General features: G+C 32.0%; 2 protein-coding genes across 3 annotated transcripts; both read right to left on the bottom strand.

The window, feature by feature from the left end:
* Positions 1 to 2254: 2254 nt before the first annotated feature.
* LOC11425304 (chloride channel protein CLC-e) lies at positions 2255 to 7868 on the bottom strand. The gene is made up of 6 exons (XM_024785102.2): positions 7390 to 7868; positions 6755 to 7310; positions 6198 to 6664; positions 4236 to 4796; positions 3542 to 3744; positions 2255 to 2720 (listed from the first exon to the last, which is right to left on the bottom strand). The coding sequence occupies exons 1-6, from the start codon at positions 7708 to 7710 to the stop codon at positions 2690 to 2692; spliced, it is 2139 nt and encodes a 712-aa protein (XP_024640870.2). The 5' UTR covers positions 7711 to 7868; the 3' UTR covers positions 2255 to 2689.
* Positions 7869 to 8935: 1067 nt separating this feature from the next.
* LOC11419661 (CMP-sialic acid transporter 4) lies at positions 8936 to 14274 on the bottom strand. 2 transcript variants are annotated; one of them, XM_003618081.4, is made up of 11 exons: positions 14064 to 14274; positions 13848 to 13978; positions 13397 to 13765; positions 13251 to 13322; positions 12090 to 12138; positions 11949 to 11990; positions 11546 to 11667; positions 11243 to 11302; positions 10725 to 10773; positions 9733 to 9827; positions 8936 to 9398 (listed from the first exon to the last, which is right to left on the bottom strand). In XM_003618081.4, exons 1-11 carry the CDS (start codon positions 14088 to 14090, stop codon positions 9347 to 9349), a joined length of 1068 nt encoding a protein of 355 aa, XP_003618129.1. In that variant the 5' UTR covers positions 14091 to 14274; the 3' UTR covers positions 8936 to 9346. The 2 variants fall into 2 exon arrangements, with proteins under 2 accessions (XP_003618129.1, XP_039690442.1); XM_039834508.1 differs by having other exon boundaries at positions 13848 to 13975.
* Positions 14275 to 23366: the final 9092 nt, after the last annotated feature.

Genomic DNA, 23366 nt, shown 5'->3' with positions numbered 1-23366 from the left:
TCATTAAGCACCTTTTGTCAAAGGTTATGATCATATACACTTGAATCAATACTAAGATTCATTAAGCACCCCTTTGCCAAAGGTTCCAATGTATATGAATAATTACCATGAAGAGTTACAACTCTTGGTGAAGAGTTACAACTTTTGGTTCTAAATTGATTCAATTATTTTGGAAATCACCAACAATCTTCCACCATTTTCAAAATATTAAATCTCATAAATCCAGAAATTTCAAGCCTTCAGATAATGGTATCTCACGATTTGAACCATTACTTAGTAAGTTAAGTTTTCGCTCATTCCCAAATAGTATGGTAGGCAAGATTTGAACCAACTATTCACTAGAAAAAATGTTCTTACACATAGAATCTCGGCACCGTTGATAAATAGAATTGTAAAATGACACATTTGTTAAGGCCTTGTGTCCGTGTATCCTTTTCATGAGAATTTAAGAGTCAAACCCTTGAACTCAATAAAGCGGCCCTACTTTATTCTCATAGAGGTAGACTATATCAGAAATGCCCCATAAGTATGCATTCCAGCAAATATATGTTATATGTCCATTAAGAGGAAAAACCTCATCCTAACCCTTTTCTTCTTATGTTCCAAGTACTTTTACCCCTTGGGATGTTCTATCGTCAAGTACTTCAATCACTCTAATAGTGTACTTTCACCATTGAACCCAAAACTTGATGTTACTCAAGTGTGTTTCCACCATTGGTGATCAAATAGATTTGGGCTTCTACCGCATCCCTAATGATGTCTTCAATGTCATCAACATCTTTATCCGAAGACATCATATCCTTGTCAATAATTTCGTCAAATAATTGTAAGATTTTCTTTAACTTTTATAAACTTTGAATATTCAATTTTTCTCATAGATTTTGTATTCTCGTAATTATGTCTATGGATCAACTTATATACTCTTGATAGTGTTCACATACTATCATTAAACCATGACACTTTTGTCAATTGAGTATATTGTAATAATACACAAACTTTTATGTCATTACACATTTGCTATTAAAATATTTAACATGCATTTCAATCTGATCTTCAACTTTTCTTTTATATATGACAAGATATATCATACATTAAATGCATTAAACATACATAGCAAAATAAATGTTATCATAAAAGAATGTCATACCAATTTTGACTTCATAAGATGAGTCTAAACATGTAAGTCATATTCCACATAAAATATAACACAAACATTTTGTTCTTAGTTATCATATAGAACGTTAATAGTTACGTTGCCCACAAATTGATACATATATAAAATTATGCAGAAGCACACATAAAACACAACTAGTTTGATTAATGTAAATTCAACACTTTATCATCATCATCAATATTCATAAAGAACATTAGCACTAGATTTCACAAACCTCCAATGCAACATATTTCAATTTTTTTTTATGTCCTGTAATTTAATCATTTACTTTCTCATTTTTCAATGGATTTTGACAAGGAGAAAATTTAGGTACAATTCCTTAGGTGTTTTTCGTATGGTCCTTAACTAAATTCATCGTGATTTTCTTAAATCCATAATTTTCTCAAAGTTTGTTATATCCAAAAAATATGTATTTATAGTTCAGAACCATACGAAAAATACCTAAGAAATTGTACTAAGTTTTCTCCTTTTGACAAATAGTGAAGATACACGTATCAAGCATAACAAATTAATCTTTCAAAAAAGTTATGATTTTCATCCATTTCTATTTTACACATAAAAATTATCAATTTTTTCACCAAAATCCAAAAATTTGTAGCCTATGATAAGGGAAAAAACATAAACAAAAATCTTGGCCAAATAATGAATTTTTGAGCTATTATTTTTATGCTCCTCGCGTATCACGTCGCATAAAGGCCGCCTGCAACTATTCTTCACTTTTCATTATCTTACCCTAATTTGTGGTATATAGTAAGGGAAAAAATCCCTTGAACTGGTATCGAAAAAAATCTTGACGGAGGAATGGAATTATGAGCTATATATTTTATTGCAAGGATTTCTAGCACATCAAATAGACGGTGTCTTCCAATTTACAGTTCATACATTTTCATTTCACCAAAATCCTGAAATTGACGGTCTATCAAAAAACCCAACCAACAAAAATCATGGCGAAAGAGTTTTAACATAAATTAAACAAATTTGAATTGAGTAGAAACTAATACTGAGTGTAGAAAGTTTTATTGGGGACTAAAAGAACTATTAAAATTAAGTAATAATTAAACTTAAAATGTTCCAATTTTATAGGGACCAAAAACATACTATGAATTAATAACAGTTTTGCTTACTGTATAAAATTATAATACATTTAGGACATGTGGCTATATACAACGAAAAAAATAACAACTACATGCGCACTGAAAAGATGGAACATGGGTTCCACTTGAGTGACTTTTGAGTTTGGTAACTTTTAGATGAGATAGAGGCCTTAAATTTCCTTCTATAATTAAAAGATAATCCAGCGTTCTCTGTCTTACATCAGAGGAGATCTTTGCTGCCGAGGATTCTTACGGCCGTAAAACAATGTGAAATAAGCAAAGCAAATGAGCTATATTTGGAACTTTTTCAACACAACCAACCACAGAACTAAATGGCATGGTTAAACTTGACTTGTTAAAGGCAGATAATAGAAATTTATCAAACGGAAGAGCCTTCCTGCCCTCCTCCTAACTTGGAACATCAGCTGAGGGACTGTCTTGTGGCCAAAGCACTGCATTCAACAACAAAAAGTAATTGCGTTGAGTCATACCATACAAACAAAAAAGCATCGAAGTGAACATGATAAGACCCTTTATAACTTTAAAGAGCTTGAAATTATGAGCGACCCTCCACTCTTCTTACACCATTCTTTCCCACATAAAGTTGCTTCGAATTTCATGATTAGCTTCAACTACTATTTCCACCCACCTCATCTAATGATACCATTTACTTTCTAAAAACATTTGCAATTTTCATTTTCTAAAATATCTGTTCATTTTCAATTTAAATTGCTAATTATGAGTTAGTGAACAATAGTGATAGAGAGAAGATGGAAGGGAAGCTAGGAATAATGCATTTTTAGAAACAATGAGAACACTGTTTTGCCATTTTCAAAAAATTTAAAAGAAAATGGTGAGAAAAATATTAAATCTATATTCTCCTATGTTTATTAGTTGAAGTGAAAATGAAAACAGGAAGTATGAAGAGCAAACGGGCCTAGATTTTCCTTTAAGATCCACCCATTTTAGTATTTCCTTTATTACGGAATTTGCATCCCTGCAATCCACATCCGAATTCAAGACTCGATTTGTTCAGCCTTATTCTATTGTGCATTTGGTTTCTTTTTACACCTTTGTTCCATGTCATGAAGCTTAGTTCAGCAAATGCATCAAAATTGACTGCTATAAAGTTAATCCTTTCAAAATAAGAAATAAATGTGAAATTAAATAAATATGCTTGGAGAAAGACATATTTCCTGGATCACTAAACCAATTTTATGAAAAGGGAGCATATTTTCTATATAGATAAATCATTGAAAAAATGTAACAAAACCTGTATGTTAAACTGATACTGTCGGGGTCCAGTAGGCCAATTGGATGAGTTCTTTCATAAATATTCTTCACAACTGGAACTTGATTCACTCCATGTTCCTTCATGATCATTTGAGCATGACAAAGTTCCATATCAGGAGTAACTGTACATGGTACACTACATATTCCTCCATTTAAAACACATAACTCAGAAACTAAAATCTCCTGTAAGAGGAAGAACCAAATAGTCAGATATGTAAAGCCACAATAAGGTGGTTTAACTCAGCACTTGCTTAGCGCAGCAGTATATATTGATATAGTAAAGGCCCCACCAAGATCTACCATGAGCGATTCTGACTCATTTGAGCTGAATTGAGAAATCAGTGGCCAAACATGTAAACATGAAATCTACAAGGCCCTTTTAAGTGTGTGCTTGTGCTTTCTAGTTTACATTACATCTATAGAGAATTGACATTTTTTATATCTACATTTGGGTTAAATGTAATAAATGTTGGTTTCCAATCAATGCTAGGTTAAATTTGCAGTATCGTCAGAACTTAGTTCCATCTATTATCTTATGTATCATCAAAAGTGTCTATCAACCACAACTAGAGGTATATAAATTTAGCTTACAATTGTAAATATTCTAGGTTGCCACAAAGGTTTCAAAACTATATAATAGTTTCATATCAAATTGAGATTAAAATTTCTTGTACCTTTGGATTTTTGCTTCCAGATTTTGCCGATTTTCCAAACGCTCGAATGTCTCCAAGTGTCAATAAACCAATCAAAGTATCATCAGTATCAACAATTACTGCACAAGACTGTTTCTCTGCGAGCATGAGATCTATTACTTTAGTGAGCGGCGTGCACATTGAAACCGTCACGTATCTTGTCTTCATGGCTTCCGAAACTAATGTTCTCCTTACATAGTTCATTGTTTCATCATTATTATCCTCTACACTACTTGAACTCTCCACTTGACACGATTTACTCAAATATGACATACCTTCAGCGGAGGTATTACCAGTAGATAACTCAATTGAACTACAAGAAGATATTTCTGGAAACGAAGAAGAATTTGAGTTTTGTGTCTTCAGCTTTTCTCTATCCCTTTCATCACCTCTCTTTGTCTGTACAGATGAAATCCATGAAGACAAGCCTACTGCTCCAAGCAGTGGTAGAACAATCCGATAGTCTTGTGTCAATTCAAACAGAAGCAGAACTGCAGTAAGTGGTACTTGGCAAACACCTGCAAGAGTCGCAGCCATTCCAACCTGCAAAAGGAACTTTGATATGATCATCCATGCCACGCCAGCTTCTTTTCCTGAACATTTGCAAAAGACAAATGGTATAATATACTGGAGCTTTCAGTCTCTAACCCTTTCTAGGTCTTTTTTCAAGCTGAAATCTATTCTTACAAGTCTTATTCTGACCCAACAAATCAAAGTGTAGCAGCATTCCAGCGTAGACAACCATACGCTGCAACATTAAATAGCAAAAGAATTTCCAAAATTTGTTTTGTAACTGGCCCAGGAAGCTGCTTGGACCATACAGAATCTAGTCCCACATGATATGAGAAAATTCTCTTCCATGTTACTACTATATATTACAAATTTACAGACATGTTAGTCTTGGATAATGTCTGGTTTCTTAATCATGGAAGATACTCTCAAGGTTAAATCCTCCTTTTTCTTTATCATGGAAGATGCTCTCAAGGTTAAACCCTCCTTTTTCTTATTTGTTTCAAACAATTTTCTTCTTTTAATGCTTTAAACTTCCGTCCACTTGGTTTTGACATTTTGCTCGGTGTTATATTGACACCTTCCAGTTAAGCTTTGGCTGATGTAAGTGTTGACCCAATATCGTTTTAGTTTGTTTTGCCGATTGTCGTGAAAGTCGGCTGTAGTTTTGAGCACTAGTTTTGTCTCAGTTGGCATCTGACCCTAATCCATTCTGAATTCATAGATTTATTTTTGTATCAGGTTTTATCTTGAGTGGAAGTGCTCGAATTTATAAAATATCTTGATATTATTTTATAGTATCTTGGAATATCTCATAAGAGTAATTTCTTATCTTATAGGATTAGTTCCCCATCTCAACATATCTTAGACTAATTCGTAGTTATTTATTATCAAGATAAGTTTCCTTGTGTAATTAGGATTTGGAGTCTTGTATTATTAGTTTAAATATGTGCCAGTGCTTAGTCTTTTTGTATCATCAAAACATCAATCATATCATTTACTGATAAAAATCCCAAGCAATAGAGAGTAAACCTTCACTTCCCTTCTTTTTCTCTGATTTTCTTCAAATACTAATACAAACTGAAATGCCAAGTTATATGCATGAGAAACTTATTTCTCATAAACAAAAGGAGAACCTTCAACTAAGATAACAGGATAATAGATTACAGGATTCTCATAAGATAACTAAAGAGAAAGGGCTTAACGTCAAATTAGTAAACCTTATGGCTCTTGTCTAAATTTAAGAATTCTAAAATATTCAAGAATTGCGAGCACTGCAAATATAGGATTCCTCCAGGAAAAGGCTCATTTGTACATCCACGGAAGTGATCTTAGAAAGATCAAATTGATCTACCTCCCCAAAGAGAAGAAAAACATGATGATACCAAGAAAACATGAAATACCAAAAAATAAATAAGAGAGAGCAGTACATACCAGGCCATAAGCTTGTGGTGATGCCACTTCCAACACAGAGAGGTTAATCACAGGATTAGAGTGAGCAACAGCGTAAGCAATTAATTTTCCGTAAGCCATACCGGTTGCACCACCAATAAAGAGAGATGGAGCATAATAGCCTCCTACTAATCCAGAAGCACGACAGAGAGAAGTTGTAACTATCTTGACCGCTATTAGCTGAAGCAATAGGTCCGTGGAGAGGCCTTTGACAAAGGGTCGAGATTCTAACAAAATGTCAACATTCTCAAAACCCCAATAGAGGATTTCAGGATATAGCAATGCTATGAGGCCTACAGATAAACCTCCCAATATAGGGAATGAAGCTTTTGGCATGCCGGTGGCCTTGTGAAGGTTGTCAAATAAAGTGAACATATAGGATGTAGACCAAGATAGGGTCAATGAAACGAGGCCACATAAGATACCCAACAATAAATACAGCGGGAGCTCTGAAATGAAGTTGAATAATGATATGATATGATATCAGGTTTTGTTTTGTTGAAATTCAAAATCATGATATCAATCAGTAAGTTACTTACCAGCAGGAGAACGAAAGTCGTAGTCTGGAACTTGAAAGGCGGGTTCAGAGCCAAGGCCAATCTCAGAAATGACAGAAGCAATGACAGCACTGAGAATGACTGTGGAAGTAGTATTAGTAAGCGATAAATTAGAAGAATCAGAATCAGAAGGCCACAAGACAGACTCAACAGCGAAGAAACAACCAGCAACGGCAGCATTGAAACCAGCAGAGAGGCCGGCAGCAGATCCAGCAGCACGGAGGGGAAGGAGTTTGGCGGAAGTGAAAAGAGGAGTGGAAGCAATCCATCTGGCAATGGAATTTCCAATGTCGACACTGGGACCCTCAGGACCCAAGGAATTACCAGTACCTAAAGTAATAGAAGCTGCAATAGCCTTTAAGAAAGGGCGGGAATTGGAATTGGAATTGGAAAGAAGGTTGAGAAGAGAAACAAGAAGACCTCCAAAAGCGGGAACAAGTATTACACTTTTCCATGTTTCTTGAATAGGAGCTTCTCTCAACCATGAGGCACCTCTATCAGGAATCCCATCCCACAACAAATCACGAATTTCATGAACCTGCATATTGATATTGATCGATCAATGGATGAATGAATGAATGAATAATAGGAATGAATATGAAAATGAATGAACTTACAACATTGTTGAAGAGCACGACTGCAACACCTGTTAAGAGACCAACCAAGCATGAAGATATTATTCCCGAATTACGAATCCATTCAGAAGAAGAAGATGAAGATGAAACTCCTTCCTCAACATCTCCTTCTCTATTTTGGCTATTATTGTGAGGCGGGACACGAAACCTCCTTGTAGTTGTGAAGTTTGAGTAAGAAGAATAAGAAGAGGAAGAAGGAAATCCCGAACGTGTTACTGTTATTGCTTTTAGATGATGATGATAATGCCAACTATTTGGTTCAACTCTCACTCCGATTCCAACCGCACATCCTAAGCCACCCATTATTTCATCTTCTTCCCCCTGCCATTCCACTATAACAACAACTCTTTTTTTTATTATATAACTCTCACAATTCTTTTCTTTTTTTCATCTTGTGATTAATGAATATCATGTTTAAACATTTGAAAATCATTTACTCAAACAAAAAAAAACATTTGAAAATCATGTAATTAGATAGTTAATAGGATATAAGTATATTTGTACCAAAAAAAACAAAGATATATGTATATTTGAACGTTGTTATATGTATTAACCATCTATGTTGCTGTCGAGTTTTGATGTCAAATTTCCATCAAAATAACACATTTCTCTACGTATGCCCCTAAAATTACTAATTATTTGTACACTTGCTTATAATACAATTGACTATTTATTTATCATCTTATCTTACAGATATTTTTTATTACAGGGGATCTTATCTTACATATAGTTGTTTCTCTACAATAAATAGACAAAATAATATTATTTTTTTATTAAAGACAATAATATTGTGTATTGAAAACGACAAATTAAACAAGAGGAATGCTATTTTCCACGAAAGGCAATTCCACGAATAGCACGATGGTGTGCAAATTTACTATCACAATTTTGTTTTTAATATAAAAATGAAATACACAAAAAGCGGATTTGGTGGAAAACATGGGTGGGTAGTGCTATTGGCAGGTTTCGTGTTTTGCCAGTCAAATTTATTTCCCATAAAACAATACATAAGACTTACAAAGAGGAAAAAAAAAAAAAAAAACTGATCAAGTAAATCGGATAATTTGCGACTTCAATTTTTTGTGCTTTTTTAAACTGTGGCATATAGAAGGAACAAAATTTATATTCCATTAGTTAATAAATTAACATTGAAAAGGGGAAACCATATTCAGAAGAACAAGTTAGAGAAGCGGGGGAACAAGCAACCCCTTGAGGAAGATCACGCTTGTCTTTATGCTTTTTCTTCCAACCTGTTTTCCTATGTTTTCATCACCTGGCTTGTAACAAATCCAATATAATTTATTGGTAAATGGGTTGGCATCATCACTTCCCACGACGATAATTGTATGTGAAGTTGTGAGTTACTTTGGTTAAAAAAAAGTGTTTTTATCAGATAGATTCAAGTGGTTTTTTGGTTGAAATAACAAAAGCGCGGTCCAACCAGTAAAGCCGGCAGTTGGTTTTACCAACAAAACTCTCCTCCCCTCACCTCCTAAACTTCCACACAAATCCTAATGGAAGAGACTAATTTATGAGATAATCACAATAACTGAGTAAGATACCAAAACTGGATCGTGAAAATGTAATATACACACACCCCTCGCCACAAATCACGTGACACACACACACACACACACAAGCACATTGCTTAATTATAGCATTGCTTAAACCTTTGAAACAAAAAATATGGGAGGGGGGATGAAGGTTATTTCACTTTAAAGGCAATGCATAGGCTCTGATAAGAGCTTCTGGTGGAACTTGCATATCACCTTTCAAGAACCCAATTCCGTCTTTGTTGAGATACACCAAAGATGGGTTTCAAAGTATACACTAACACTTGAACTAAAGTTTCAAAATAGCATTTGAAATGAGGCTAATCAACTACGGATAAATAAACAAAAATATCCCTTGTTGGAAAAATATAGGGCAGCAGTCATAGTTATCGTTGCATCTTCCCAGCAGAGTGCAGATAAATTGAAACGGAGACAACACTGTAAACATATTTAACAAATTCTTATTCAAGAGAAAAAGATAGAGCAAAGGATTTATATTATTTCAAGCAAGATTAGAAAATGAAGCATTGGGAGCTATTGCCCCATTGCATGCACATAAAAATGAGGTGTTTCAAAATCTAACGCAAGTTATGATTAAGAGCCAACAAAACCCTCCATAGTTTTTAATATTTTAATTCCAGATGATTTAATGTGATAAAATTATGTTGTCTGTTAATCCCTATTTGATGCATGTGAATTGCTTGATCACTGGCAGAAAAACACAGCCATAGGACATGCAAGCCTGTTCATGATATAATAAACAACAACTTACATTGTTCCAAGGAAGAAGGCTAGGGAGAGATGGAAGCCAAACAGGAATACAGAAACAACTGCTGTAAGAAGCATTGCCACTGAAGTAGAATACACCTGTGTAAATTGGAACTTATAAATTTGAATATCATTTCAAAGGCTTTTTCTTGTGCTAATCAAAGTGATATGATAATCAAATAAACTACGAAAAACAATTATAAACACACATATAGAGTGCATTTGATGCTAAACGTTCATCATACTGCAGCTCCATACAATTAAATAAAGAAGGGATGAAAAATTAGTACATGTGTTAATATGTTGTTACGAATGTGTTCAGATTCTTCTAACCTTTGATCGTTATCATATTGATATCTATAACAATATACAAAGGGAATTTTGGGGTGCCTTTTTCATTCTTCCAATTATACCCTTCAACAAATTGGCCTATAAGAATGTTATATTGTTGGGATCATTGAAAAAGATGAGAATTTATATTTTATTTCCTATATTACAGATGTCACTCAAAAAGATAAGCATGGTTTGTTACAATTTGAAAATGACAAACGTCTATACCTATGATTTTAATCAAAATTTCATAAAAAAAACACTTCATAGTTTACACGTGTTAGCGCCATATAATATTAATATGTTGTTGCAATGCAAATGCTACCAATTGCATTAGTCATTTGAGAGAAAAAACACTTCACAGTTTTCATAAAAGCAAAAGTCAAAAGAGAACAAAGACCTCCTGTAAGAATATACACCTCTATTCCAAGAATATCTTGTACGATTTTATAGTCATTTGACTGTTTCTAAGATGAGCAAGCATGACCTTAAAATCTAGAGACAACCAATAAATTCTGGAACTAGCATGTATGATATATGAACTATTCCAAGTATAAGAAATGTGATTGATCTTAATTAAACTATTGGATTTTTCAAATTCCACAGTCGTGTGTAAATATTCAGTCAAACAAAAATCATATTATACAGTCATAATCCCAATCTTACCTTCACAATGTTGTCAGCGTATTTCATTACCATTGATACAGCAATTCCACTGTCAAAAACAATAAGAGATCAGACGACTCAGATAAAATATATTTTTGTTTCTGTGCAGTGGAGAGGCACAGACGAGAGAGAGAGAGAGAGAGAGGGAGAGAGTAGTTGAAATTGAAATAACTGTAAATAAAATTGAAATAAAGACTATGTCATGCAGTTGGCACTTGGCCCTTCTGAGATTTGCATATTCACGATTTCATCAATAATATCAAAACTAAATGTTGTTTTATCTCTTGATTTCCATACTTAACAAGTAACCATCATTTCAGGATGAAACAGAAGAAGCCAAAAATGGGAAGAAATAAATGACTAAATCACATTACAACTTCTCCACTCCATCACATGTCAAACTTCCCGCTGCCTCATTATCCCATGTCAGCCAACTTGATCTCAATCCAACTAGATGGTAATTAAGGAAAATCCCCCAGCCTTCAAGAATTTTATAAATCTCGTCAGTTGACATTTACCTGAGTGCATGGTTGAAAATCATGAGAAAGGTAATGAATGAATATCCATGAAAGAATCCCCTGCATATACATCATAATATAGGAAATAAGGCACATATTATTGGCGGGACATTTTAGGCCTTATAGTTTCAATGAAAAAAAGTATTTTCTATAGATAACACTTGGCCCTTGGCTTGGTGTTATCCAAGTTTAATGAGAAGGAATAAAATTTATACAAAAAAAAATGACAAAATAGGAACTAAATAGTTAGAAAAGACCAAAATAAACTGCAAAAGTAAAGTCTGAAAGAAGGGCTTGAATTACTTGTTCACCACTGCATCAAAATCTTGAACCAATATTGCAACAGCATTGAAGCCCATGCCAAAGACATACAACCAGAAGTTTTGAACATTTATGTTCTGCGAAGGGCGCTTTTTTATAATAGCCTGCCAATATTTAAAAAATAAAATAAACTAAGCCACGATTGTTAGCTAAGAACTCTTGCTCAATGATATAGTAAGACTAAGAGATCTCAAAAATGTTATTCTAAGAAGACTGGTGTATGTATCCTTTGACCAATCAAATTATTGTATGGCAGCAGTGCATAGGCAGTTTTAATATATTCCATGAGTCAAAAGAAGTCAATAGTACACAGTACAAATATGGCAGTGCGTAGTCATTCAAGAAACTTCAAGGGATTAATGTAACTGCTCTCAATTAAAATCACCTCAGTATATACTCCTGCAAAACCACTCAAGAGAGCCATGACCTGAAAAGGAAATGCTCATCAAGATCATTTCAACCATAAATTTAGTCTTCACTACGTTAAATTTCTAATATGAGAGTACCACAAATGTAAGAAACTCACAATTGCCATCACCCAACCTTGAACAGGAGTTTGAAGAACATGATCAGAACTGAAAAACAAAGTCAGAGAAATATATGAATAAATATAAAAAAAAAAAACATCAAACTACTACCGTATTTTTATTTCGTCATAAGTGCCTAAACATGAAAGGGGAGAGAGAGAGAGAGAGAGGAAAAGATAGATACTTGGACTAAAAGGATACCAAATTGATATGGTGTATCATCATAATGTGATACAAGGATGACTCTTATTTTGACAGTGCGTAATATTAAAGGATGCCTATTAATCTCTTTAGTACAAAAAACACATTGCATATAAATTAATACAAACAGTCTTCTGAAGCCAAAGAGCTACAGCCTACGGGTGCATAAACAGATTGCTTGTATTAATTTTATCTAGTACCATGGTCCACAAAAAAGCTTTCACCTTTCTGGGAGCTGTAACCGTTAGAATATTAGGATTAATAATTCTTTAGAAGCCTTATGCATCATACTCTTGAGTGAATGTGCTAGGGTTAAACTGGTTGTACTACATTAGTACTTGACCTAGAATATTAGAAGAAATAAGAATTAGATTAGCATTTTGTACACATCACACCATCAGAGTCATGATATCGTTCAGAATTCTTTTTCTCCCTTTTCCTCATTTCCACATTTTCCCTATAGTTTCACAAATAATATTTTAAACACTTTCAAATTGATAAAGGACGGAAAGTAGGATTCAAAATCCGAAACTGTGAATAGACTTGCAAAGCGTAAACATTGTAACCATCTCTCTGGTAAAGTAAAAATGTGAAAAATATTGACAGATTCCTTAGGTCAAAAAGTCTATAGACCCTCTCAGTCATTCAGATATCCATTAGGATTGTAAAATCTGATATAGGAGCCCAAGTAATAAGATGGTAGAGACTAGGGGGAAATGTCAGAAAGAAAAATCATGAAAACAAAAAGGCTAGGAAGGAGAATGCTTTGATCCTCAATATTATATATGGTACATTCAAGGATCGGTTAATTGAATACCACATATTTTCTAGTAGCAATGATGCTTATTCCTTACAAATTACCTATCATTATTTATGATTCATTTGTTTGTAATAAGATCATCAATATACTAATAGAAAAGTGATGGATGGACAAATGGCATGCTTTGGATTAGTCTTACTTAGAATTCAACTGAGCTGTTGTGCACCCAGCAGTTAGTAGAACAAAAGCAGCCCACTGAATCTCACTCAACCTGAAATGTAACACAATGAGTGGAAAATTGAATGACAGTGCAAAGGATGGAGGGGACGATGATGGTCATCTTACTTTTTCTTAAGTATAATTCTGTAGAGCACGCCTGTAGTGATAATATTTAAGTTTTTTAATATCTGATAGCCAGGAGCATCTACATATGCAAAGATGTAATACTGAAGCAAGTTTTTGAAAAGGTAAAGTGCTGCTGGGATAGGATAGACTATAACTTCTTTTAAAGACGCAGTCAACTTGTTTTGCTCGGTAACACCTTCTGTTCTCCAAGCACTTGCAAGAGCGATGATGGAAATAGCACATTTTAAAGTTTCAACCAAAAAGTTAGCAGTAGTAACACTATAGTCATACTTGCCAGCTCTCTTGGACCAGACGATTAGAATGGCTTGGGAACTAGTAAGAATAGTCAATGCAAATGTAACCAGAGACCTGTGAAAATATATATGATTAAGTAATTAAGAAGAAATGATTGTTAATAACTAAATAGATAGATAGATATGACATTACTTACTTGCGCTTCCACTGTGGTTTGATCCTGTTTATGTCAATTTTGGGTTCTCCAATGGAGGAGGAGGCAGAAGGGACAAATGGATATGATTCTTCAACGTCGTCCTTCGCTGCTGCCTCCACATCAATATCTTTCTAATAAATAACAATGCAAAATATATCAATAGAAGAAATGAATCAAAAGAAAAGAAAAGAAAAGAAAAGAAAAACACTGACCTACCTGGTCTTTGATTTTCCTGTAGTCCATTTTAGTTAGTATCGCAAGAAAAGAGAAGATCGATCTACAGACAGACACTTGAATTCGTTCAAACCCTACACAACACACCACGCATTCTAATTCTTTTTCCAATTCAATTCAATTACAACACTCAGATAGATAGATAGATCTCGCTCTCTCTCTCTCTCTCTCTCTTTCCGCTCCCTTTCTTTTTCGCGTTAAACATCTTTTTTTCTTTTTATTTTATACCAAAATAAATTCAATTACAACATTTGGGCCTGGATCAACATTCCTCCACCCTTTTCAACTATTTTTACTTTTTGCACCTTACATCTCTTACTTCCACTTCTTTCTTAATATATCTTTTTGGGTTTGCTTTTCAAATTTCGACAGGGTTGAAACATACTTCAAAACTTACTGAGTGGTCACAAATATACTTAAAAATTACTTATTAAAGATATCCTCGCATCGACGACGGAACTTGAACTCGTGCTCTTCATTGATTATTTTAATAATTTATTAATTGTATTTATCAGAATAATCAATTGATTAATACTTATTCATTCTACTTCCAATTGTTTTATCAATTTCCTGACCATATATTTTCTTATTTAAATTGTTTGGTGCATCAAGCAAGATTCTATCTTCTTGACGTTAGTGATTAAATGGAATCATAAAGAATTTGTATTTAGATTATTTTGCATCCTAGAGGCTCAATAAAATCATAGTATTACCATGGCAGTTGTTCATGTGCATGTTCAGCAGGTGCAAGACAATAAAACATTAATTAAGTAGGTGTGTGTTTAATTCTGTGTAATAGCAAAAACTGAGTTTAACGGAAATATTTTTCCGTTTTTTAAGCCAAATATAATTCTTACAATCAAATTACGTTTTTTTGCTTCCACCATGAGCATATTTATGCAAAGAGAATTAGAGCTTCATCTACTACTATATTCTTACATAAATCATTGTAACGTTGAAGATCGAGTGTATTGGAGCATCCACAGTAACATGTAATAAATGGATCGAAAGATGGTACTTCCTCCGTCCCAGTTTAAATGAGGTAGTTGAGCTTTCCACACAGATTAAGAAAAGTGTATAAACGAAAGAGAGAAAAATGATTTTGAGTGAGTGTGCATTCTTTTTATCATAAATGTAAAGTATAATATGTTGAATTGGAAGTGGTGAAAGTAGTATTAATTAGAGTTATAATTAAAAAAAAAAATTAATGTTGTATTGAAAACTGAAATGTGTCAAGATTTCTGGAACAATATTTTTCATAAATGGATCAGTTATTATGGGACGGAGGGAGTATAATATAAACTAGTACAGTGACCCGTGCCAAGCACGGGAAATAAAAAACTTTTTGATCAAGTGTATAGATTTTATATTATGTTATCTTAAAGTTATAAGTGTGGTTTTAATTTAAATTTGTCATGGAAAAAATATCATCTTAATTTTGTATATATTTTGAAATATCTAAACATTGCACATAATGATTAAAGTATTTGGATTTATAATCATAAAATATATTTGTAGTATAACAGTTGCTCATTGTTAAACTTAGCATATGTAATATTTTTGCAAAAATGTGTCGACGTACTCTATATTATTATTTGTTGACATAATGTATTATATTAATCATAAAAAATAAAATATTTGTATTTTTTTATAAAATAGTCAGTGCAAGATGTAGACACCCATTCTGTGAATGCAAATGTTAGATTTTTTACGGGTGTGTATAAATATAGTTTGTGCTACACAAACGCTGAATGTTCTTTGTTTTTATTTTTTACAAAATCAATGATCTAATGTAAATATTGTATTTTAGGGTAACAACGATGCAAAAAAAAAAAAAAAAAAAGTTTCATGGTTGTTATACTTGAAAAGTGCATCAATTAAAAGTCAATTGCAGGAGGATTTGCTTATATAGAAATTGCATGTCCTGTAATGACCAGTACGCCTTACAACGAAATAAAAAGAAAATATGACTTACAAACATTACACAACTTTATAATTAAAAAGAAAATACGACTTACACAAATTACGCAACTTTAGTTTTCTCAATTATAGCTACAACAATTTTAAAACATAATCAATTATCATACTTTTTGAAAAACTTCACGATACACAACATTTGTGGTCTCCTTGCACATATTATTATCTTCATCCAATATGAGCAGCTACAAACCTCTTCTAGAAGTAACTCGAGAGACAGCGACATAGAGTTGTCCATGCGTGAACACGGGCCTAGGAAGATATAAACTCCCACTCGGGATAAAGATTGACCCTGACTTTTATTTATTGTCATTGCAAAACAAAGCGTTAAGGGAAATTGCATGCGCCTGAATTTGAAGGGTAGTCTTGGATCACTTAGAATAAGATTCATCCTAGGAATGAATATCATGGTACCTTCCCTTTTTCCTGTAATGAGTGCAATGCACGGGGTAAAAACTCAATAATAAATATATATTTTAAATAAACTTTTAAGATCAATTTATGTCAAAATAAAATTTGAGAATATGAGATATGGTTGGTCTCTTCTTTGGCAGAGATGGAAACAACTTTGAGGTTGTTCACCATTTTGAGGTTGGATATATATCCCAATTTTTGTGGTTGAGGTTTAGGAGAAGTTCCATCTCATTCTGTGCATGAAGGGAAACTTTTTGTCTACTTCATGACGCTAGCTAAATTTTAACGCCTGGATAGATGTGGTTAGATTGATGGTTTAAAGTTGTGGTCACATATGCGATTGTAGTGTGTAGGCATGGCGACAAAACCCGTGTCCATGGGCACCCATCCAAACCAATCCCGATTTGACGGATTTTTCCCGATTTGACTGAGTTTGGGTATGAGTTTGGGTTTTCCCCGATTTCAAAATACGGGTAACGGGGATATATGTATCCACCCCGAACTCATACCCAAACCCTACCCGAATGTAAAAAGGTCATATTTTTTGTTGTTGAGGGGGTTGATAATGATATACCATGTTATTTGGATTGATAATTTTCATGATATAAGAACTTTCATTGATAGTTAAAGGAGCAATCGAATTATTCGATAAGAAAATGTTAAAATTAGCGCAAATTGTTGGATAATCCATTACAAAATTATCATTGAAGCTTAAAAAAAAAACTTTTTTTTTATTAAAAATATTAATTCACTGCGGGGACGGGGATGAGGTGGGAATACCCGAACCCATTGGGGATGAGATTCAATTTCTCATCCCCCTTGAGTATGGGTATGGTAACGGATAAATACATGGGAGTAGGGGATGGGGATGGGGAAGGCAAAACCCGTGCTCATCCCACCCCATTGCCATGCCTAGTAATGGGAAACTACAATTGCATGCATTGTGATTGTTGTTTTTATAGATAAATGGAAGTTGTTAGTATGTTATGTTAGTCTCGAAGACATAACTCAAGTGGTTGGACTCAAATATTGTTATATCTAATATTATTAAGATGAAGTATAATTTTACATACTATTATGAATAAATTTTATAAATTTAAAATTTAAGTTGTTTTAGTTTAAACGTGGTAAAGTAAAATTAAATTGTCAACTACCTTTATGTCGTAATTTTATAAAAAAAAATATTAAAATAAATACAACAACTAAAATCAAATTTTATCCCATAACAATCAAGCGGTTAATGAGCTCCACCAAAAATGAATTATTTAGGGGAACATGACTTTGATTCTCAGATGGAACAATTTTATGTCCGCTTTATTTACCTCTAGATCATACTTCGGATTATCAAGGGCCATTTTCCATGAGAACATGAGGGTTAACAACAACAAAATTAATCTTATCACATAAATGAGATCGGCTACATTGATCACACAATGTCATAATGATGTATCAAATACCATATTTATATCCAACTCATCAATTTCAAGATCTTTCTGTTTTTTTTTTTTAAAAGATTTTTGATAATTTTAAGATCTTCCTCTACCTCTATTTATTTGAATCCACTTCATCTGGTATACTCCTTTTACTACAAAATCAACAAGTATTATCTCTATATGCTCAAACCACCTAAATCAATTTTCCACCATCTTTTCTATATATTATATGTGTTATCTTAACTCTCTCTTAAATATTGTCATTTCTAGTCATATTGTTGCACATTCAACGAAACATTATCGTGTATACTACATTTAATTTAATTTTGGGTTGGTTCTTTAGAGCCCAACACCATATCTAGTACAAACATAAGTTACTTTAGTCTCTTTTCTTAATCTTCCTTTCATTAGCCTTTTTCATAACTTCATGATATGACTTATAATTTGAATCCTCCAATAAGTTGCATAACTTTGTATATCTTTGAAAGGTTTGTATGTCCCTAGTGTACTTATAGGTCGGAATTAAAATGATTCTTGCAACACTCATCAAAAACTTTTGTTTGGAATTAAAGTGATTCTTGCAACATTCATCCAAACTTTTGGTGATCCACCCAAATATCTCCAAGACATTTCCACACTTCAATCTGTATGTTGTCTGGTCCAATTGCATTTTCCTTACTCAACAATTTGAAAAAAAATTAGCCTCCTGTTCTTGAATTCGACAATTGTAATTATAATTTTGACCTTCCTCTCTAATGTCAAGTTTGTTAGAGTTTGATAAGATCTCATGTCCCTTTATTAAGTAAGGTATGTAAATATTTTTTCCATGTATCCTTTCTCAAGTTTTTTTTTTATAAATATTTACAAAAAAATTTTTTTTTAATAAAAATGTGTAATAATGGTTAGTAAATTTTATCCTAATAATCATGTAACAAACATATTTTATATGTAATTATGAACCTTTAACCAACCTAGTTAGGCCCATAGACAAAAAAGAGACAATAGTTATTTGGTTTTCATAGTATTAATAATTAACTTACTACTTTAATACTGTAAAAAAAAAAAAACTTACTACTTTAATAGAACAGTGAAAAAAATAATCACGTTGTTAACTAACAATCAATCACTAACATTTTGCACATTTAACGTCATTGATACATTTATTTAAAAATGTTAATCATGAAAAATATCACAAGTGTAATTGAAAAATTCTAATATTCTGTTTTACGTTTCTAAAATATTTATGGATTCATTGTCACGTCTTATATTAACATATAGTAATTTTATGATGACGAACTTATCTAATTTTATTAGTGATTGATCATTATCACTTGTTGACAACAAATTGCTAGAAATAGTAGTTTTCAATTATTATGAATGTTCTCCTTCTACACTCAATTACCAATTTTTTTTCTCTATCTTAATTTTTTTATTCGCTCCTCAATATTTCTTTCTCTCTGCTTCAATGGAAGGAGAAGATCCATTTGGTTTGTTTTCTTCTAGTGCAAATATGCTTGGATGCAATAAAAAATGTTATTTAAAAGTCAAGTCTAATCCATGTGATATTTGGATTATTATAAGACGCGCACTTAATCTTGTCTCAAGTGCTATCACTTGATGAATAAGAGGGCATATTTAGAAGTTACAATCCCAAAGCATACTCAACAACTAATAACAATCACTTTAACTATTTTATTTCTCCCCAGTCTTTGGAATCAATTGTCGTGAAGCAAAGAAAAAAATAGATAGTTGATGAATCACATTTGTCTTTCAAATCATGTTATAGATTGGACTTATGTACATACCATATATCCTCTTATTCGAACTAATTGCATGAGAGCAAATTAAAAAAGTCTCAATGCACCACATAGCTCTTTAACTTTGATAGGAGAAATGTTTTTTTTAAGCTGCTCAAAATGAAAATGATTTCATAACTAAGGTAGTTGATGTCCAAAATATAAAGATGTATACCAATAAAATAAGAAATTTTAAATTTCTTTTTCATGGAAATTTCAATGTTAATACATACACACGTGTAACCAACAAAGGTGCATGCCTTCTTCATATATGAATAGTGATTACATATGAAGAAAAAAAAATACATACTTTTTTTTAGAATATAATTATTTTGACAATGTAAGAAAAATATAGATTTGATAGTAAGAATTTCTCGCTCATTGTTGCTTGATGTACACATGTGATAGAGAAGGTGGGAATATAAGAAATAAAGAACTAAAATCAAATTTTTATGGTAAAAAAACAAAGATGACAATCAAATATATCTCTACTTAATCCCCGGTTTGGACATTCCCTTTGTACTACAGATGTGTCTCGAGTGCGTTGTACGCAATTCAATAAAGTCTTTAATTTGGCATAAAAAAAAATCAGTTATATCTCATATTCGAGCAAATCAATTAAAATAATATGTTTTTTTGTGGCTCACTTTTTTTGAAGCAGTTAAAACCTTTTCATTGAAAAATGTTTTTTTATTCCTATATAAAAATTGAAAAATGGTTTTTGATCCTAGTTAAAATCATTATCAAAATGTGTCAATTTTTCTTATGACTACTAATATTAAGAAATGTCATATAAGAATTAAAAAATTGAATAAACTAAAATCATTACCAAAATGTTTCAATTTTTCTCATGTCGTAGCCTATCAACCAAAACATAGTGCAAGAATTAATTATTACATGCCCAATAAATTATGAGTGTTTTTTAAGGGAAATATCCAAGAAATTATAACTGTACACCTGAAAAATAAAATCATACCACATTAACATGAATAATATGATAACTTATAAACATTTCATTCTAGTAATAAATAGATACCATATAATACTCATTGTCATTGGACTAAAGTTTAATATTAAACAAATTAGAGACATTACTACTAAGTGACGTGCACCAAATAAAGCTTGTGTAGCTTAACATGTTTGAAATCAATGGTCTTTTAAACCAGACAAATGAGAGAAACTGATCTAATAACAATTACTTAACATTTGTCATACAAAAATGCACTAAAGTACAATAAAAAAAAATTAACTTTTAACATCAAGAAGCATTTCAAATTTTCATTGATTATGGGAGCAAAAGAGAAACGTAAAAAAATAAAGTTCAAATGCGAGTAGTATAGGCAGAAACTTCACTCACTATAAATCAAAATCTGATTGAGAAACGATAAATTTTTTATTTTTTTTTTACCAAGAGAAACGATAAATGTTGATAAATTAAAAATCAAATTAAAAGTATTGATCACGCGCGTTAATTAGGAAGAATCAGAAGCATTGATAACCTTAATGGCTATAAGAATTAAATTCATTGATTAAATATCCATTTTTGTCTAACATGAATTTAAATATGAATATTTGAGTCTTGAATGATTTTGATTCACTATTTAATGATTTTATTATGGTGTGCATATGTGTAGTCCCTTTAATACAATTGCGATTTCGACTTATTAATAATTTGTATATATGCAGTCCCTTTTACTTAAATAAAAAAAAAATTAATGTCTGATAGCGTTCGAATATTGTAATTCAATCAATCGAGCATGTACAAAAAAAAAAAAAAAACTCCCCTCGAAAATCAGACTATTTTTTTTCCTTTTGAATTAAGGAAGTTTTTTTATTTATTTATTTAGACACTCATTTCTCGACCACCATATAATGCAAAAGTAACAACTAAGAATAAACTACATTGCATGAAGTAAAAATAAAATAAAATAGACTACATTACATAAATAATCACACACACACACACACATATATATATATATCACACCATCGAAAAAGACAACTACATGAATAATGAAGAATAAAATTGAGGAAAAGCATATAAGAATGAATCCAATATAGAAAAGAAAAAAAAAATCAAAGTTTGAGGCTTCGTTACATCCTCATTGTTGATATCAAACTTGTTCCTGAACTATTTATCGTGTGTATATTCATCTCATATGTCAACCATAACTTTGAAGAAAGAATCTCTATATCACTTAAGATAAATAGTTGAAGGGCCACTAAAATCTGATGAAATGGAGAGGAGTTTTGAATTAAAAAATATGTTCCATTAAATAACAATCATAGAGAGGAAGACAAACGTAATTGAATAAAAAAGTCATAAAAAAACATGTAGCAAACAACATACAAATGTTTTTTATTATAAAAAATTATAAAAAAAATCGTATTTTTGATCGAAGAACAAACAATAAAAAACTAAACAAAAAAGAAAGAATAGTAATTGAGTGTGATGTAAAATTATGTTAATCCATAGGTCTAATTTATAGTCTGTTTCACGGGACAATTTGGTAAAATAACCATATTAATCTCTACCATGTCCCTGTACCGTTTTAAAAAAAAATTGGAACCATTTTGATTTGCCAACAATCCATTAACGTTTAAGAAATATTTTGATAGGGCAACAATTAAAGTAGATTAAGAAAATATTAATTTGACCATTAAAAGTAGAGTTTTTCTACTTGCACCCTAGTTAATCATGGTTGCACCCCAAAATGACAAGAGTACCCTTTCATAAAATTTGATTTTCAAAAAGCATATTCCTTCTTTCTTGGTTACACTCCAAAACCCCTCTTCCAAAACCATAATTCTACAATCGATCGATTGTGTTCTGCGAAGATTTTCAAAACCATACTTTCTCACGTCCATTAATGATTTCAAAGAAAATTCGAAGCAAATCAGGTTAGCAAGTGTTGTTCTTCAATCGATTGTGTTTTTTCTTCTTATGGGTTCTCAGTTCTGCGATTTTGTGTTTTCCTTGTTCTGTAAACTCAGTTTAAGTAGGTTCATGTAAACTTAGTTTAAGTAGGTTCATGTAAACTCAGTTTAAGTAGGTTCATGTAAACTTAATTTAAGTAGGTTCATGTAAACTCAGTTTAAGTAGGTTCATGTAGTTTACATGAACCTACTTAAACTGAATTTTAGTTAACCTTACCAATGTAAATTAAAACCGTAATCGTACGGTGCATCAGTGCAGTTGAAGGAAAAAAATTGAAACTTGCAAATAGAAGAAAAAATTCAATTACTTATATCCAATTGAGTATGGATGAAAAATATTTTGATTCACTCTTTAATTTTCATGGAGATTGATATTGAACATCAAATTGTTTGTTCGTGATCACTTGTGGGGTGAAAGAGGGTGAAACTCAGTGACAATGAATAAAATTAGGGTTTTAAGAAAATTTATATAAAAGGACAATTTTGGTATTATAAAAAACTTTTAAGAAAATTTGGGTGTAACCAGAAAAATATGAAGTGTAAATAGAAAAACTCTTAAAAGTAACATTTTCACCATTAAAAGTATTAAGTTGACCATGTTTCCAAAAATTAATACGGAAATTATAATAATGCAAAGTTATAATAATAATTCCAAAAATAATGCATAAGAATAAAACAATATTTGAGTGCCACATGTCGTGACTTGAATGAAATCCTAAAACATTGAA

Source organism: Medicago truncatula, chromosome 5 (assembly GCF_003473485.1).
Source record: "Medicago truncatula cultivar Jemalong A17 chromosome 5, MtrunA17r5.0-ANR, whole genome shotgun sequence".
Taxonomy (NCBI): domain Eukaryota; kingdom Viridiplantae; phylum Streptophyta; class Magnoliopsida; order Fabales; family Fabaceae; genus Medicago; species Medicago truncatula.
This window is presented reverse-complemented; position numbering and strand designations above follow the sequence as displayed.

What these genes read in the sequence shown, in the direction of transcription:
- LOC11425304 (XM_024785102.2), bottom strand. Translation starts at nt 7,710, where the DNA reads ATGGGTGGCTTAGGATGTGCGGTTGGAATCGGAGTGAGAGTTGAACCA. An exon ending in TCGTGCTCTTCAACAATGTT is followed by an intron (nt 7,311 to 7,389) that starts GTAAGTTCATTC and finishes ATCAATATGCAG; the next exon opens with GTTCATGAAATTCGTGATTT. An exon ending in CTGGAAGCAAAAATCCAAAG is followed by an intron (nt 3,745 to 4,235) that starts GTACAAGAAATT and finishes TTCCTCTTACAG; the next exon opens with GAGATTTTAGTTTCTGAGTT.
- LOC11419661 (XM_003618081.4), bottom strand. Translation starts at nt 14,090, where the DNA reads ATGGACTACAGGAAAATCAAAGACCAG. An exon ending in ACAGGAAAATCAAAGACCAG is followed by an intron (nt 13,979 to 14,063) that starts GTAGGTCAGTGT and finishes GTTATTTATTAG; the next exon opens with AAAGATATTGATGTGGAGGC. An exon ending in AAGGTTGGGTGATGGCAATT is followed by an intron (nt 11,991 to 12,089) that starts GTGAGTTTCTTA and finishes TTTCCTTTTCAG; the next exon opens with GTCATGGCTCTCTTGAGTGG.